Source organism: Phascolarctos cinereus, unplaced genomic scaffold (genome assembly GCF_003287225.1).
Source record: "Phascolarctos cinereus isolate Bilbo 61053 unplaced genomic scaffold, phaCin_HiC Scaffold_1;HRSCAF=81, whole genome shotgun sequence".
Taxonomy (NCBI): domain Eukaryota; kingdom Metazoa; phylum Chordata; class Mammalia; order Diprotodontia; family Phascolarctidae; genus Phascolarctos; species Phascolarctos cinereus.
The window spans coordinates 286,564,895-286,580,699 of record NW_027555514.1 but is presented as its reverse complement, the minus strand read 5'-3'; the positions used below and the strand labels follow the sequence as shown (position 1 = coordinate 286,580,699).

Below are 15,805 nucleotides of genomic sequence, written 5' to 3'. Positions count from 1 at the left end.
TGTAAAATGGGAATGATAAGTCCACCTGCCTTACAGGGCAACATTGCAATTACCTTACGGAACAAATGAGACAGGATATGAAAATGCTTGGTAAACCTTGAAGAGTTATAGATATGTTCACCATTATTATTCTAGCCCTGCACCAAGCATAGTGCTTTGAAAATAGATTTGAGGGGAAAGCTTGATTTTTTTTTTCCTGTCATGTCTTGATCTTCTTTATCCTGGTGTCAGTTAAGATAACAGCTCTGGAGCTGGAGGGGATCCCAGAGGCCATTTTATAGGTGAGGAAACTGAGGCCTTAAGGAGGCTAAGTGACTTCTGCCAGATCACACTGGGAGAAAGCATTACTTGTTCTCTTTCTACTTTTTCCTGGGGGAGGAGAGGAAGGCAGATACCATAGTGCAAGGGAGAAAGGAGACAGACCCTTAAAAGCACCAAGGCAGGCATTAGCCCAAGAGAGTCTTGTACAGTTATGTGCTGGAGGTGAGTAGGAGAGCCACCTGGCTGGCTGCTGCCCTTCTGATCTGTCCAGAGACAACAACCTTCTAGGCAGTAAGGAGAGATTCTCCCCAAGCCCAGCTAGTCCATTGTGGTTTGGGACTCACCCTATTGGACAGAGTCATCCTTCAACCTCAGCGCTCTCTATGGTGCCAAAGCCAAACCATGCCTCATCCCCTCCAGCCATGAACCAAGGCACCAGCACATGTATCCTAGCCATCTATGCTCCTCCCCGCACCACTCACCCTTCCATGCTATTATTCTGGAAACAAGCATCTTCCTCTTTGGAAGGAAAGAATGAGTGAGTGGCAAGCATTTATTAAGGCCTTACTAAGTGCAAAGCACTGTTCTAAGTACTGGGCATACAAATAGAACAGTCATTCCTGTTCTCATGGAACTCTGGTTTTAAGGAGGGCGATAACACTTAGGGAAGGTTTCAGCTGCCAGTCACCTGGAATGTTGTTCTCATTGATGAAATCATCATCAGTTTGTGACGTTGAACCACTAACGGTGCCCAGGACTTTGGCGACAAGAAAGGGAGAGACTCACCCATTGGAGGAAGGGGCCCCAGGAGTGAGAAAAGAGGTATATTTCAGGGTGAGAAGGCAATCAGAGGAGGGGAGACCACAGGGGTGGAGGGATCTTCCAAGGTGAGAAGGCTGCTGGGATAAGGTGGAGAAGTCCCAAGATGGAAGGGTAAAGCTGGGAAAGAATGAAGGATCCTTGGGAGAAAGGACCACCCTATTTTTACGTTTGTCTCTCTAGCATCAACTATCATTCCTGGCACATAGAAGGTATTTAATGAATGCTTGCTGAATAAATGAATCTTGTCCAATTCATTTACACTCTTATCTATCTATATGTAATAAAATCTATATATAGATGTATTATAGAGATACAATGTTTCTATAGATATATAAATGTTTTATATATGTGTATGTGTCTATGCACATATATACACATATATGTATATACGGCAATGGGGGCCAAGGAAAGGAGTTGGGGATGAGAGTGGGGGTCTTAGAAATGGGGAGGAAAGGGATGTTTGACATATTTCCCATGGTACTTACCCATCCTCTCCAACACCCATTGGGCCCTGAGAACCTAATCTTATGCCAGTATTAAAAACCTCCTGAGTGCTCAATGCATCAAGCTTCCAACTCCTAATTCTAACCTCACAATTAGCAACAATACTATGAGCAACAGTTGCTGCCTTCACTCCATCACCCTCACTAGCTAGCACTTACCGTTTGTACATATGCTCAGTAAATACGTGCTGAATAGACTGGAAAACAAAATGTTTCCTCTGACACAAAACTCAAGAATCCTTAGAAGAAACCATCTCACCTCCATTTCCACCAGCTCTCCCACCCTCACCCATTCCTCCACTTCAGACTAGGCTTGCAAAAATCCTTTGTCAACCAACTGAGGAAGTCTATTTCCTTTCCTCTCTCATGCCCCATTCGTTCAGAAGCCATAAAAGCCTCTTAGATGGTTTCTTAGAGAAAAGCCACTTCAGAGAACAAGAGCAGTCATGTAAATAAGTTATCCCCTCCAAAAACGGGATGGGTCAACCAGCAAGTTCTGACCCTTAGAGGGCATCGCCCTGCTTGCCTCGATGGTATGTGAACAGTCAGCTTGGTGGAAGATCCTGCTGTCCTTCCATCCTACAGTAGCACAGACAGCAGAGCCTACCCGGGTACCCTGTGGAGCTCTGGGGAATCATACCTTAGGAAGCGTATTGGGGAGGGGCTTGGGTATCACAGAGTGGAGGGACACTGGGATACTGGGGGACTGGGGGGAGGGGAGGATAGAGATAGGGGGCAACAGAGGGAAAGCCTACACATGGCCAGCATACACCAGTGTAGACAGCAAGGTATGGTCGGCATCTACAGCTCTCATGGTAGCTGGAGCAGCTGAGGTTGGTGTGGAGAGATTGGGAGCCTGGGAGAGTATAGCGTCTTGGCCTTGGGTCTTCTCTCCTTGGCATTGTGATGGATGGGTAGGTAGATGGGGTGGCACAGTGTGGGTTTCCATCTGGGTTATGCTTCTTGCCGCTACCAAGTCCATGTCTGCACATCGGATGCCAGTGTAGACAGCACATGAATGAAGAACATGCTATAACATGCTGTAGTTGGGCTTACCTGAGGCACAGGAGGTTGGCCTCTGAGAGTCCTAGGATGCCAGACCTAAAGCTGAAAGGGACCTTGGGAGTCCCATAATGCAATGCCCCTATTTTACAGATGAAGAAACTGAGGCCCAGATTGAGTTCATAGGATTTAAAGTTGTACAGGACCTAAGAGGTCATCAAGGCCAGGGATTCTTAGTCTGGTATCCACAGCTCCCCAAGGAGCCCATGGATAGATTTTAAGGGGTCCATGAATCTGGATGGGAAAAAATGCATATTTACTTCAATACACTTGGCTTCCTTTGTAACTATGTGCATTTTTCTTTTCTTTTCTTTTCTTTTTCCCACTTAATAGTATCATTTTATGCATTTTCAAAACACGATTCTGAGAAGGGATTCCTGGGCTTCTGCAGGCAGCCCACAGAAAGATAAGGTCCCTTGATCTGGTCCAGTGCTTTCCTTTTTCACAGAAAAAAAAAAAAAACAGAGGCCTGAGAGCACACAAAACATAAATGGCAAAGTTGGGGCTGATGGCAGGGGGTGCCCACCGCTTCGTGAAGCCCTGTCTTGACTCGGGGACAGGAGAAAAGGGGAAGATTTTTCTTCTCTGTTTCTGGGTTGTTAGATCAGGTCACCGGGAAGAGATGATTGTAAAACTGCTGTCTCGCCCACCGTCACACACCACACACTCTGTTCCCACAAGCCCTCTGTGAAAGAGAGGCAATGAGTTTTCAAATTGCTTTGTGCACCACCCACCCACCCCCAAACTGTGCCCAGAGTGTCAGAGCTGAGCAAGATCCCCGTCTAACCCATTCTGCCCATTTTACAGGTGGGAAAGCTGAGGCCCAACTTGGGGAAAGTCCCTTGTCCAAGGTCCTTTAGCCAGGAAATTACAGCCCTGGGCCTAGAATCCAGGCTTCCTGAGTCTTCACTAGGTTCTCATTCCACTATACCATATTGCCTCCATTTGTAAGGGGAATTTCAATAGGAGTTTGTTATTCTCAGATGTCACTTACTGGAAAGCAGTAGTAGTAATAGCAGCAACAACAGTAGGAGTAGCAGCAGTAGTAACAGCAGGTAGTAGTAGTAGTAGTAGCAGCAGCAGTAGTAGAAGAGTTGCTGTGTGACCCTGGGGTCTGGATTTGAACTGAGGTCTATGTTCTATTCACTGCGCCACCTAGCTGATGTTTGTATAGTGCAGCAATAGTAGCAGCAACAGCAGCATTAGCAGCCGCAGCAGACTTGCCCAGGGTCACACAGATAGTATCTAAGGCTGGATTTGAACTCAGGTCTTCCTGACTCCAGGCCTGGTACTCTATGCACTGCACCACCTAGCTAATGTTTATCTAGGTTTTAATAGGTTTATAATGTTTATGTAGATTTATATAGGTTATATAACGATCATATAGGCTTACTATGTACCACGCACTATGCTAAGTGGTTTTATGGGCCATTGGTGAGTATTCCACAACGCTTTGCCAAACGTCTTCCTGCAACAGTGGGCCTTCCCTGGCCCAGCCTTGCCTTGGGGACCAGCCATTCCACAAGAAGACAGCTGTCCACAAAAGATGCCCAGGCCACGTGGACCTCAGAAATAAGGCCATCAGCTGGCAACGTTGACCCAAAGGCCTGAGATGGCTCTTGAGAAGGAAAGCTTTGGGTGACTGTGGTGACCATGTCTTAGGTTTGTCCGCCCACATCGACCCACATTGTCCAAGGTAATCACTCGAGTCCAGAAGAAGTTGACCAGGAACAAGAGGGAAGGGAGCTCCCGTAAGAATGGGCTCAGCAACTGGGGATGTGTCGCCTGGAGAAGACTGAGGGGCAAGAGGGCACCTGGTCACTGTTTCCAGGCGTCCAAAGACCCTTCACGAGGCAGAGGGATTGTGCCTTTCGCTACAGTCAAAGGGAAGAAAATAGGAACAGTGGCTGCAAATTGCAACTTGACGTGAGGACAAGTTTCGCAACAACAGGAGCTGTCCAGCACCTGCCTCTGCAGCTCTGGAGGCATCTCTGTCCCTGGAGACGCCTCTTTCAGGGACGATATGAGAAAAGATTCCCATTCCATTTGAGGAAGAATCCATATAGAAAACCTCCACTCCAGCTGTGAGACCCTGGGCAAGTCACTTCCCTCACCGAGTCTGTGTGAAATGCAGATAATAACTGTAGCATCTGGTTTCAGGGTTATTAAAAGCAAGTAGTTGGCAATCTTTTTTTTTTAAACTCTATCTTGCCCAATCTGGAAATGCAGGACACTTGATTGGCTTAGCCCACCGCAACTCTGAACTCCAGAGCTCAAGAGATCCCCAAGCCTCAAACTCCCCAATGGCTGGTACTTGGTGATCTTTAAATACTATGGGAGTATCAATAAATCAAGGAGAATTTCTTAGGCACTTGCTAAGTGCCAAGCACTGTGCTGAGCCCTGAGAATATAACAATGACTAGAAGAGAAGTGTAGAGGGTCAGGAGCAAAGGCAAGAGTGGAGTGAGTGGGGTGAGTACGGATGGACTGGGTATTTTCCCAAAATGGAGCAACTCTGCCATCAGAGGAGGAGCTGCAAGGCAGAGGAATCTTCCAGGGTAAGAAGGCCATTGAGGAATGAAGGACATGTGAGTTATTACAACTCACAAGCAACCTTCTCCTTCCAGGGATTGTTAGGAGGAAAGAATGAGGACGTCTATGTATTCTTCAGACATTTATTAAGCATCTATTATATGCAAGATGCCCTGCCCTCAAAGAGTTTACAGTCTCCTAGTGTGCTTTGCTCAAACACAAATGAACATCCCATCACATGAAAAACAATGGAGACCAGGGAAAGATTCAAACAAAGGGCTTCAGTTGGAAATTAGAAGAGGGAATAAAACTTTTAAGGAGATTTGAGGAGGAATGGACATGGAAGAAGCTGTACTTGAGTGGAGCCTTGAAGACAAGGTCAATCAGAGCTCAATCAGTCAATCGACAAGCATTTATGGAACACTGTATGTCAGGCACATGCTGGGAATAAAAAGACAGAGACAAAACTGTGCTGGCCTCCAAAGCTCTTCCAGGCTAACTGGGGAGAAACTGAGTATCTATAAAATTACATGCAAAAGAAATACAAGCTGATTTAGGGATGAGGAGGCACCAGCCTCAAGAAAGGCTTCTTGTAGCAGGACATAGGAGATTCTAAGGACAGAGGGCATGCCAGGCATATGGCACAGCCTGGGCAAATGCCAGGAGAAGGAAGATAGGGAGTCATGTGTGGGGAATAGCAAAACAAAAAAGTCTGCTTTGCCTGGAATGAGACTAGAGATTCTATTACATGAAGATGCCCCGAAGCAGGACAGGAAAGGTGCTTCAAGGATGGCGGTGTGGCAGAGTGGAAAGGGTGCTGGGTTTAGAGTCAGAAGACCCAGGTGCAAATCCTGCCTCTATAACCATGAGCATGTGACCTCGCTGGTCCTCAGCTACTCCATCTGTAAAATGGGGGAAGAGGTAGTCAAGGGGACATCTGAGGTCCTTCAGCTCTGAATCAATGATTCCATGATCCTAAAACAGCATCTACAGGGATGGTGAAGGACCTTGGGGCCACGCCATCAATTCTTCAGGTTTCAGTTTCCTTACCTGTAAAATATTGGGTTGCACCTGGTGACCTCTGAGGTCCCTTCGAGTCCTAGATCTAAGGTACACAGTGGACAGATTGCTGGACCAGGATTCAGGAAGCCTTGGGCACTAGCTGTGTGACCTTGGGCAAGTCACCCTTTGCCTGCCTCAATTTCCCTATCTGTAAAATGGGGGAAATAAGAGCACCTGCCTCCCAGGGTTATCCTGAGGATCAAACGAGATAATATTTGCACAAGCTCTCTGCAAGGTGCTTGATTAAGGCTTGCTGTTGTTGTCGTTCAGAACCTTCCAGGTGCTGCTCTAAAAATAATCCCTCATGCCCCATATGCTTCAGATCCACTCTGTGTAAAGACTGGAGTCGGCTTGTCTCCACAGGGCAGCACGCAGTGTGGACCCCGAAGCCCCCACTTCATTGCACAGCTCTCCGGTGCCATCACACACTCTGTGGGTGGAAGAGAGCTTGCCTTCCCCAGTAGGCATCTCATCCCCACCTCAGTAGGCAGCAGGGAGAGCAATGCTTTGAAAATGTCCAGTTCTGCCTCGTGATATCCTGTCATTAGCCTAGCTGGGAGCCTCTGGGGGGCTCGGCACAGCCTTTAGCAGGTAAGTCACTCCTCCACCTCAGTGTCAGCACTGGGCAAGTGAGTCACCCAGAAGATCTTGCAATGAGGCGCTCCTAAGCACCGCGGGATGCTGGCAAAGTGATGGGACCGGTTGACGCTGTTACCTCCAGAGCCGCTAAGCCTCATCAGCTGACAGCGGGACAGGAGGAAAAGAGGTGAGCGCATCTTCCTCCTCTTCATTTACAAAGAACTGCCCTGTAAGGTAGGCTGGGCGACAATTACTAGGAAGGATCAGACTGAGGGGAAATGAGGGGAGATGTGTGGCCAAGCTCACACAGCTGAAAACAACATGGGAATTAGGACTTGAAACCAAGTTGTCTGACTCTAAAACCAGTATGCTTCCCATGGTTCCTAATGAGGGCTTGACACCGAAATTATAACATCTCACCAGTCAGTTTAAGCACTGTGTGCCAGGCACTGAGCTAGGCACAAAGGATATAAGTACAAGAAAAAAACCCCACCACAGGCCCTGCCTTCAAGGAGCTTTGATTCTATCTGGGAGAAATATTAATTATAAATATAACATAAAACATATACAATTTTTGCTAAAAGCAATGAGAGGGGAGACAAGTGACTGGGGAGATGAAGAAAGGCTTCATGGAGGTGGTGCTGAGTCCTGAAGGAGAGAAGGAATTCCAAAAGACAAAGGTGAAGAGAACGTGCATAACCGGCATGGGACACAACCAGGGCAAGGCTGGGAGGTGGGCTGCCATGTTTGAGGAATAAGGAGAGCAGTCTGGCTAGCCCGTGGGGTTCAGGGAGTAATGAATAACAATGCTGGGAAGGTCAAAGGGGACTGGATTGTGAAGGGTTTTAAATGCCAGAATCGTTTCTAGGCAAAGGAAGTCACCAAAGTTTTGTGGGCAGGGAAGCAGCATCATTATGCTGGTGCTTTAGACAAATCACTTTGGCAACTGGGTAGATGATGGAGTGGAGAGGAACTGGAAACAGGAAGACCAGAAGGTTCTCGAAATAATCTTGACAAGAGGCAAGGAGGTTCTGGCTATATGTGGTGGAGGCTGTGTGTGTAGAAAGGCTGAAGGAGAAACAAGATTTGGCAACTGAGTCAACGTCAGGAATGAGGGAAATTGAGAAGTGGAGGGTCGTGCCGAGGTGCCTGACCTGGAAGCCTGGAGGGACGGTGGTGTCCCGGGCAGACACGGGAATGTTCCGAAGAGTGAAGGTGGGGGCAGGGAGAGGTTGGGATTCAGCTCTGGACTCGCCAAGCTGGGACCAAGGCACCAGCTCGCTGTCACTGAGGAAAGGCAGAAGCTGACTCTTAGCTCAGTTACAAGGTTCTTTTTCCTAAAATCTGGAGACCAACTTTCAAAGAGGGTTTTTTGCTTTCTTTTTGCCATGACTTTCAAGGGCCCAAAACTTGTTCTATGGCAAATTCTAAGCCCATTAAGGTCAGGAGTGGAAGCTGGAGGTCTAGAGCGGACTCTCGAGGCGGTGAGGGGTGTGGAAAGAGCAGGGACCAGGGATCCAGAGATCTTAGAATCACAGATTTGGAGCTGGAAGGGACTTCAAAGTCACCAAATTCAGCTCCCTCATCTTTCACAACAGTAGACTTTGTCCAGGGCCACAGTCCAAAGTGGGACCCAAGGCTTCTGACTTCAAATCCAGCACTCTTTGGATAGCACTGGGGAAATGGATTCAAATCCCACCTCTATCCTTTACTACCTGTGTGGTTCTGGATACATTTCTCCCCTTTCCAAAGTGAGCCTCAGTTTACCCATCTGTAAAATGAGGCACCACCACATATGGACATTGTGCCTTGTGAGCCTCTGTCTATGGATTGGGAGGATGCTCATTTGTTTTTCTCACGCCTGACCCAAGTGTCAGAATTTCATATGTGAAAAGCTGAAAATTCTCCAGACGCTCACCTTTCTGTCAGGAGGGGTGCAAGCCATGATTGCCATTAGGATAGAAATGTGGACTTCGATTCTGATTCTCCTGGCTCTATGGGAACAGTTGGCAGGCTCCTGGTTTTCAGACTCCCTCGAATCTGGGGCAGGCAAAGATCTCTCCCCCAGGCAGAGAAGGAGACCATCTCACCTCCATACCTACAGCTGGAGAAGACTAGGAAAGGCCCCCTACCATGGTTGATGGGCCACTGGACTGAAGAGTCAGGAAAGTCTGCATTCAAATCCCACCTCAGAGACTTCCCAGCAGTGTGACCCAGAGCAAGTTGCTTAGATCTCTGTGCCTCAGTTTTCTTATCTATAAAATGAGTGCTTTCTCCAGCTCTCAATCTGTGAGCCTATGAATCTCACAGGATGAAGGGGTTGTAGGCAGGCAGCCATGGTCCCTGGGGGAGGCTGAGGCCCCACGCCATGAGGTCAGAGATCCAGGGATCAAGTGGATGTAGCTAAATGTGGGAGAGGCAGCGCAGTACTAGAAAGGGTTTTGCACAGGAGAAAGAAGGGAGCCCCTTTTCAATGAGCCCTTGAAAAGAACAAGCAGGCATCTGGATTTCATTAGTTTATTAGTTCCTTAGCATCCACGTCCATTCTCTTGTGGAGCTCACCACCTCCTGCACTAGCTGGCACTTGCAGGGGAGCCCACATCGTCATCTACTGAAGAAATGCTCGTAAGAAATCATTATAAGGGATTTTTGAAGACAAAGTTTTATCGTAATATTCCAAAATATGAAAGAACTCCTCTTCAGACAAATTGATTCCATATTGCCGCAGAACCTGGAGAACAGAGGAGAGCAGATTAGGGGAGCTGGGGTGGATGGGGCAGGGAGCTGGGGGGTCCTTGGGCTAGCCCAGGGAAGAGGCTTAGCTTATTCTGCTGGGGGGAGCAGGGAACGGCAGATTTCAGCTCAATGTAAGGAAGGAATATCCCACAATGAAACAGGCCAACAAAGCAGGGACAGTGCCCCCATCTGACGGGCCTCCTTTAGCAGGGAGGTGAGAGGGGCATCCTGCAGCAGTATTGGGCTGGGCTGGGTGCCCTCTTGGGTCTGTTCCAACTTGGGGACTCTGGGGTTCCACAAAAGAGCAATGAGCTTAAACTCCCAGTTTAGAAAGGATGCCTGTATTATTACTGTGGTAACCTCTGAGGTCCTGTTTGGTCTAAGACTCTGATTCTTTGATGTGGCTGCAAAGGGTCAGGCAAACATAGAGTCAAAGAATGTCAGAGCCAGGAGGGCTGCAGAACAGGGAAGGTCAGAGCTGGGGAGGGCCTCAGAATAGGGTATGTCAGAGCTGGGAGGGCCTCAGAACAGGGTATGTCAGAGCTGGGAGGGGCCTCAGAACAGGTAATGTCAGCACTGGGAGGGCCCTTAGAACAGAGGATGTCAGGGCTGGGAGAAGGCTTAGAACAGGGGATATCAGGGCTGGAAGGGAGCTTAGAAGAGGGAATGTCAGGGCTAGGAGGGCCTCAGAACAGGGGATGTCAGGGCTGGGAGGAGCCTCAGAACAGGGGATGTCAGGGCTGGGAGGGAGCTTAGAACACGGAATGTCAGAGCCGGGATCGTCCTTAGAACAGGGAGGGTCAGAGATGAGAGGGATCTTAGCTCTTCAGTAGCTCAACCTTCTCATTTTACAAAGAAAGAAACTTAGGCTCTAAAATGGGAAATGACTTGCCCAGGGCCACATAGCAAGGCAACAGCAGAGTCAGATGAAGAAACTGAGGCCCAGGGAGAAGTGACTTTTGTAGAAGTCTTATACCCTGAAGGGGCCTCCCCACACACCATGCACCAAACTAGACAGGATCACTGAGGCCCAGAGAAAGGGAATGGCCAGCTTCATGGGACTCAGACAACAAGGGGCAGACACAGATGTTCAGCTCAGGCCCTGGGACAGCCGAGCCTCCACGCCTGCCACCGTGTGCCACGCTGCCTGCCACTGTGTGCCACACTGCCTGCCTCCGCTCCTGCCACCACGTGCCACACTGCCTGCTGCCGCTCCTGCCACCACGTGCCACACTGCCTGCTGCCGCATGCCACACTGCCTGCCACCATGTGCCACACTGCCTGCCACCGCATGCCACACTGCCTGCCTCTGTCCCTCTTTTCTTCCTGATTTAATTGTCCCTTCCTAGAGACGTAGAGAGCAGTAGGGACATGGTACGCCATCATGTGTCCCTTGGGTTTGCTTAAATGTCGGGTTTTGTTACAGAAACAAGGCAGTGAATGAGGAAGGAGCAGAAGGGGAGAGAAGTAGGGGTGAAAAGCCAATAATAAAACTTTAACACAAAGTCCTTTGAAATGTCACAGCCCCGTCAGGACATCCAGGAGCATCTGTGCCTTAGATTTCAATAATCTCATTTTTTTCTGGCCCTAAGATATGAAAATGACCCCAAGATATGAAATGACCCTGAGAAAGTCCTCAGGCCTCAGGTCACCCGTCTATGAAGAGTGCTTAGAAAGAAGATGTGCCCTGGCAGAGGGACAGCTCCGTGGTGGAGGGATAGCATCAGAGGAGGCGGCCATCTACGGGTAGGAAGCGGCTTGGCAGATTTCCGCCCTTCCTTTCCCGGCCCCTCCCCGCCTCAGGGTCCTGCTCACCTTCCTGAAGTCAGCTATGCTTAAGAGGCCGGTCCCAGCTTCATCATAGCTTTTGAAAGTGCGCCGCATGGGTCTCCAGCAGTGGAGAATTTTGGGCTGGATTCTCAGCAAAGCCGCATAAAAGGAAGCGCTCTGAGTTCCTGAACCTTTCTGGTGAAGGGAGACAGGAGGAAACCACAAGACTTAATCACAATAATCCACTGAGGGGCAGAGTGGCCCCTAGAGCCTCAGGCCCACTGAGGCAGCCCCCAAGCTTCTCCATTGCACGTGCCCCACGGCCGACAAATTCCCACCTCTTGACCCTGCAGTCCCCGACATTCGGGACTGCTGCCCACCCCGGTAGAAGCCCTATTTCTTCCTCCACTTCCCTTTTCTTGCACCCAGCTCACCTACACTCCAATACTCCCCAGTCAATTCAATTCAATAAACACTTATTTAGCAGCTACTCTGTGCCAGGTACTGGGAGTGCTGAGACAACAGATACTGGCCCAGCCCTGCTTGCCCTAAGGAAGCTTATGTCCTATCTAGGGAAACAACATGTATAAAACTCAATCCCCACAAGTGTGTGTTAAGCACCTACTGTGTGTCAGATACTACAGCAAGGGTGACAAAGGGGAGAGAGGCAGTCTGCCCTTGAGGGGCTTCTATTCTGTATCAAGGGAAACAGTATGAGCACAGTCAAGCACCTAAGTCACCAACAAGCAGGAGCATTTATTAAGCATCTCCTAAGTCCCAGCTAAGCAGGAGGAATACAGAGAAAGGAAAAAGAAAGCAGTCCCTGTTCCCTGGTGTTCACACAATTGATGTCGGTGTTTGTCCTTCTTCTGAAGAGGGCGCTACATCCGGAGTATAATGCCTTGACATGAAAGTGAACTGGATGGAGTGAGAGAGGGCTGTGCAAAGGCCACAGTCTCCTACTGCCCCTGGGGCTGTCTCCAGTCATCCTGATCAAGCCACTGGACCCAGATGGCTCACAAAATCTATACGAAACACATGCTAAGTAGTTTGGGGGTGGGCTTGACCTAGGAGGCTCCCAAGCCTGTGCTGAGCCTTGCAGGGAGGAGGCAGAGCTGAGAAGAGAGTGCATTCCAGGCATGAGAAACTGGGTGGGCGAGGAACAGTGAGAAAAAGGCAGACAGACTGGTGGGACCAGAGGGTGAATGAGGAGACCACCGGGTAATCGGTCCGGATCTGCTCCAGGCTCCTCTCTTCCAATATTCCCTCCCGATCTCCCACCCTACTGTTAGTAAGCTCCCCCTTCATCATCTGCTTCAGCCCCAAGGTTGGCCATTACCATTACACAATGTTGCGTTTCAAATTCTTTTCCATTTACATGGTTGTACTGTAGACATCGTGTTTGGAGTTTCCGTGGTTCTATTTACTTCACTTGTCTCTGTTCATATGTCTGCCCATGCTACTCTGTATTCATCACAGTCATCAATCACCATTGATAGGCTATTATATTCATGTGCCGCAATTCATTAGGCTATTCCCCAATCAATATTATTTCTGTGTCTTTGCTATCACCAAAGAAGTGATGCTATGAATGTTTGGGTATATATGGAGCCCATCTTTTTCCCCATTAACTTCTTTGGGATGTACACCTAGCAACGGAATCTCTGGCTTAAAGGACATAGACATTTTAGTCACTTTCTTCACGTAACTCCAAACTGCTTTCCAAACTGACTGAGTCAATTCACAGCTCCACCAACAATGCATAAGTATGCGTATCTTCCCACAAGCCCTCCAACGTTGACCATTCTCGTTTTTTTGGAGTGGAGTAATGCCTCAGGGTTGTTTTGATTTATATTTCTCTTATTAATGATCTGGGATATTTTTTCATATGGCTGCCAATAGTTTGTAATTCTTTGGAGAAGTATTTGTCCGTATCCTTTGACCACTTCTCTACTGGGGAATGGCTTTTGGTGTTAGGGAAGCTCCTTTCCTCATGGAGACCCTGGCTGAGTTTCCTCACAGGACACCTGCTAAGTGCCTCTTGGGAAAGGGACAGCCAGCCAGTGGTTCTAAAGGACGAAATCAAAAAGAGCTCATGTTCCTATTGGCCTTTACAATTCCAACCCACTCCATCAATATCCATTAGCTTGGAAGCTGTAGGTCATTTACACCATGTACCTGGGTAATTCTGCAGGGTGGAGGGGGATATCTCCCTCACACAATTTCTTTGGTTCACGGACCCACCCAGAAGAATTTTGAGAATGTCAGTTCCAAGAACAAGCAGTCATTTTGCTTTTTCCGAAAAAGAACATCAGATCCCACGTGAGCATTAGGGTTAACAAGGCACCAGACATAGGACAGGACTGATTTGCCTCAACAGGGCATCCGGATCAGTACCCTTGTTTCTGAGCCCTCTGCCTCAAGAAAAGCCAGGTTTCCCCTCTCCCTTCAAGTGGGTCCCACCTTCCCTCAGAAGGTATATAGTCCATGTGAGTAATAATCCATGGGATGAGTCAGGGTTGCTCCTCCTCCCCTTGTTCTGATCCTTCTTCCACTTTGGGGCCAAGCAGATGGTCCAGGCAGGCTCTTTTCTCCAGGCCAAAGTGAGGCTGATTGTTGCCAGGTTTCCACTGACCTTTTTCTTCTCTTCTCTTTCATCTGGGCTCTCAATGCCTTGCTTCTTTTTTCTTTTTCTTTTTCTTTTTCTTTTTTTTAGGCAATTGGGGTTAAGTGACTTGCCCAGGGTCATACAGCTAATAAGAGTCAAGTGTTTGGTCTGAGGCCAGATTTGAACTCAGGTCCTCCTGACTTCAGGGCTGGTGCTCTATCTACTGTGCCACCTTGTTGCCCCCTAACGCCTTGCTTCTGATGCTCATGAAAGCTCTCTCTTGCCCTGGACCCCAGGGAGTTTCTTTAGAATTCTCTCTTTCATTCCACATTTCCCTGTGGCCCTTCGTGGCCCCTCTGTCCTTGGGTCTCCTTGTAACAGCCACATTAGCACATGGCTAGCTCCATTTTTTCCTCCTAGGCTCTGCTGGCTCCTTCCTTCCACCTCAACATGGCCCCTCTTGAACAAAGACAGAGGCTTACCTTCGTGTCTACTATTGGGATGGACGTGGGAGGGGTCCAGTGAATAAGGAACACTCACCTGCATGAACTGTCACCATCAGGTGGTAGTGATACAGCAAAGGCCATAGAACTGTAAGAGGTGGAAGGACCTTGCAACACAGTCAGTTAACAAGCATTTATTAAGCACCTACTATGTGTCACCGCTGTGCTATGTGCTGGGAATACAAGGGAAGACTAAGCAGTTCTTGAGGAGCTCGTCCCATCGGGACACAAACAAGAAACAGGGTACAGACAATTGCAGAGGAAGGCACACGTCTTTCAGAGCAGGGAGGGACCTTAGAACAGGGAATGACAGGCGAGGAGGGCTCTCCGAATAGAGAACCTCCGAGGATGTTAGGAGGCAGAATGTAGAATCTCAATGTAGAATCTAGAATGTTAGCACTAGCGGTCGTCTCGCCCACAGCAGCTGGGTGGCTGGGTGGCTTGGTAGCTAGAGCACCCACCAGACCTGGAGTCATGAAGACCTGAGTTCAAATACAGCCTCAGACACTAACTGTGTGACCCTGGACAAGTCATCTAACCTCAGTCTGTCTCAGTGTCACATCTGTAAATCGAGGACAATAATAGCACCCACCTCCCACTGTTGTTGTGAGGATCAAATCAGACAATATGTATAAAGCAATCTGCAAATATTGAAGCACCATATGAATGCTAGCTATTATTATCTCTCCCAAACCCTGCTGTTTTCAAATTAGGAGACCGAGTCTCAGAAGAGGACCGTGATTTGTCCAAGATCCCATAATTCATAAGAGTCTGGGCTCAAAGTCCTGGGCATGGTCCATGCCAACAAGCGCCAGGGTCAGCGGGTGGCGGAGAGCCACAGAGAGGCCCAGGCGCCGCGGCAGGTGGGTACGGGAGCACTGAGGACACAGGCGCATGCATACCATCATGTAGACCTGCTGGATTTTCATCCTCTGCATCAGCGAGGTCTCCTTCGCCTTTAAGAGGAGGACACAGCTCTGGAAGAAGTCGCAGTACGCAAACTTTCCATTGTTCTTCAGATCATACTTGGTGATGAGATGCTGGCACTCTTCCTTGCCGATCTCCAGGTTGTACTTGTCTGCCAGAGCTAGAGCACAAGACAGGGAACTCAGCACATTGTCTGCCTGTCCACCTATCCGTCCATCTGCCATCACCTGGGTACCAGCCCCTTAAAGAACCCTTTGAAACAGGCAGAATCTCAGGGGTCAGATGAGGAAGCTCAAGGAAAGATCATGACTGGGGCAAGGTCACACTGCCAGGAAATGTCAGAGGCAGGATTCACCCTCAGTTCTCTCCAAGTTGTCTATAGTTTACCCTAAGGGACTCTCCACTCTTACTGCATGTGCATTTCCCCACAAGAGCAGGGG

At 48.7% G+C, this 15,805-nt stretch overlaps 1 protein-coding gene across 1 annotated transcript in view; it reads right to left on the bottom strand.

The window, feature by feature from the left end:
- Positions 1 to 9,324: 9,324 nt before the first annotated feature.
- EFCAB6 (EF-hand calcium binding domain 6) overlaps positions 9,325 to 15,805 on the bottom strand; it is a 165,683-nt gene continuing 159,202 nt past the window's right edge. Inside the window, 3 exon segments of the mRNA XM_078150502.1 lie at positions 9,325 to 9,552; positions 11,373 to 11,522; positions 15,341 to 15,525. Of these exon segments, the coding sequence (XP_078006628.1) occupies positions 9,430 to 9,552; positions 11,373 to 11,522; positions 15,341 to 15,525 (458 nt within the window). The 3' untranslated portion in view covers positions 9,325 to 9,429.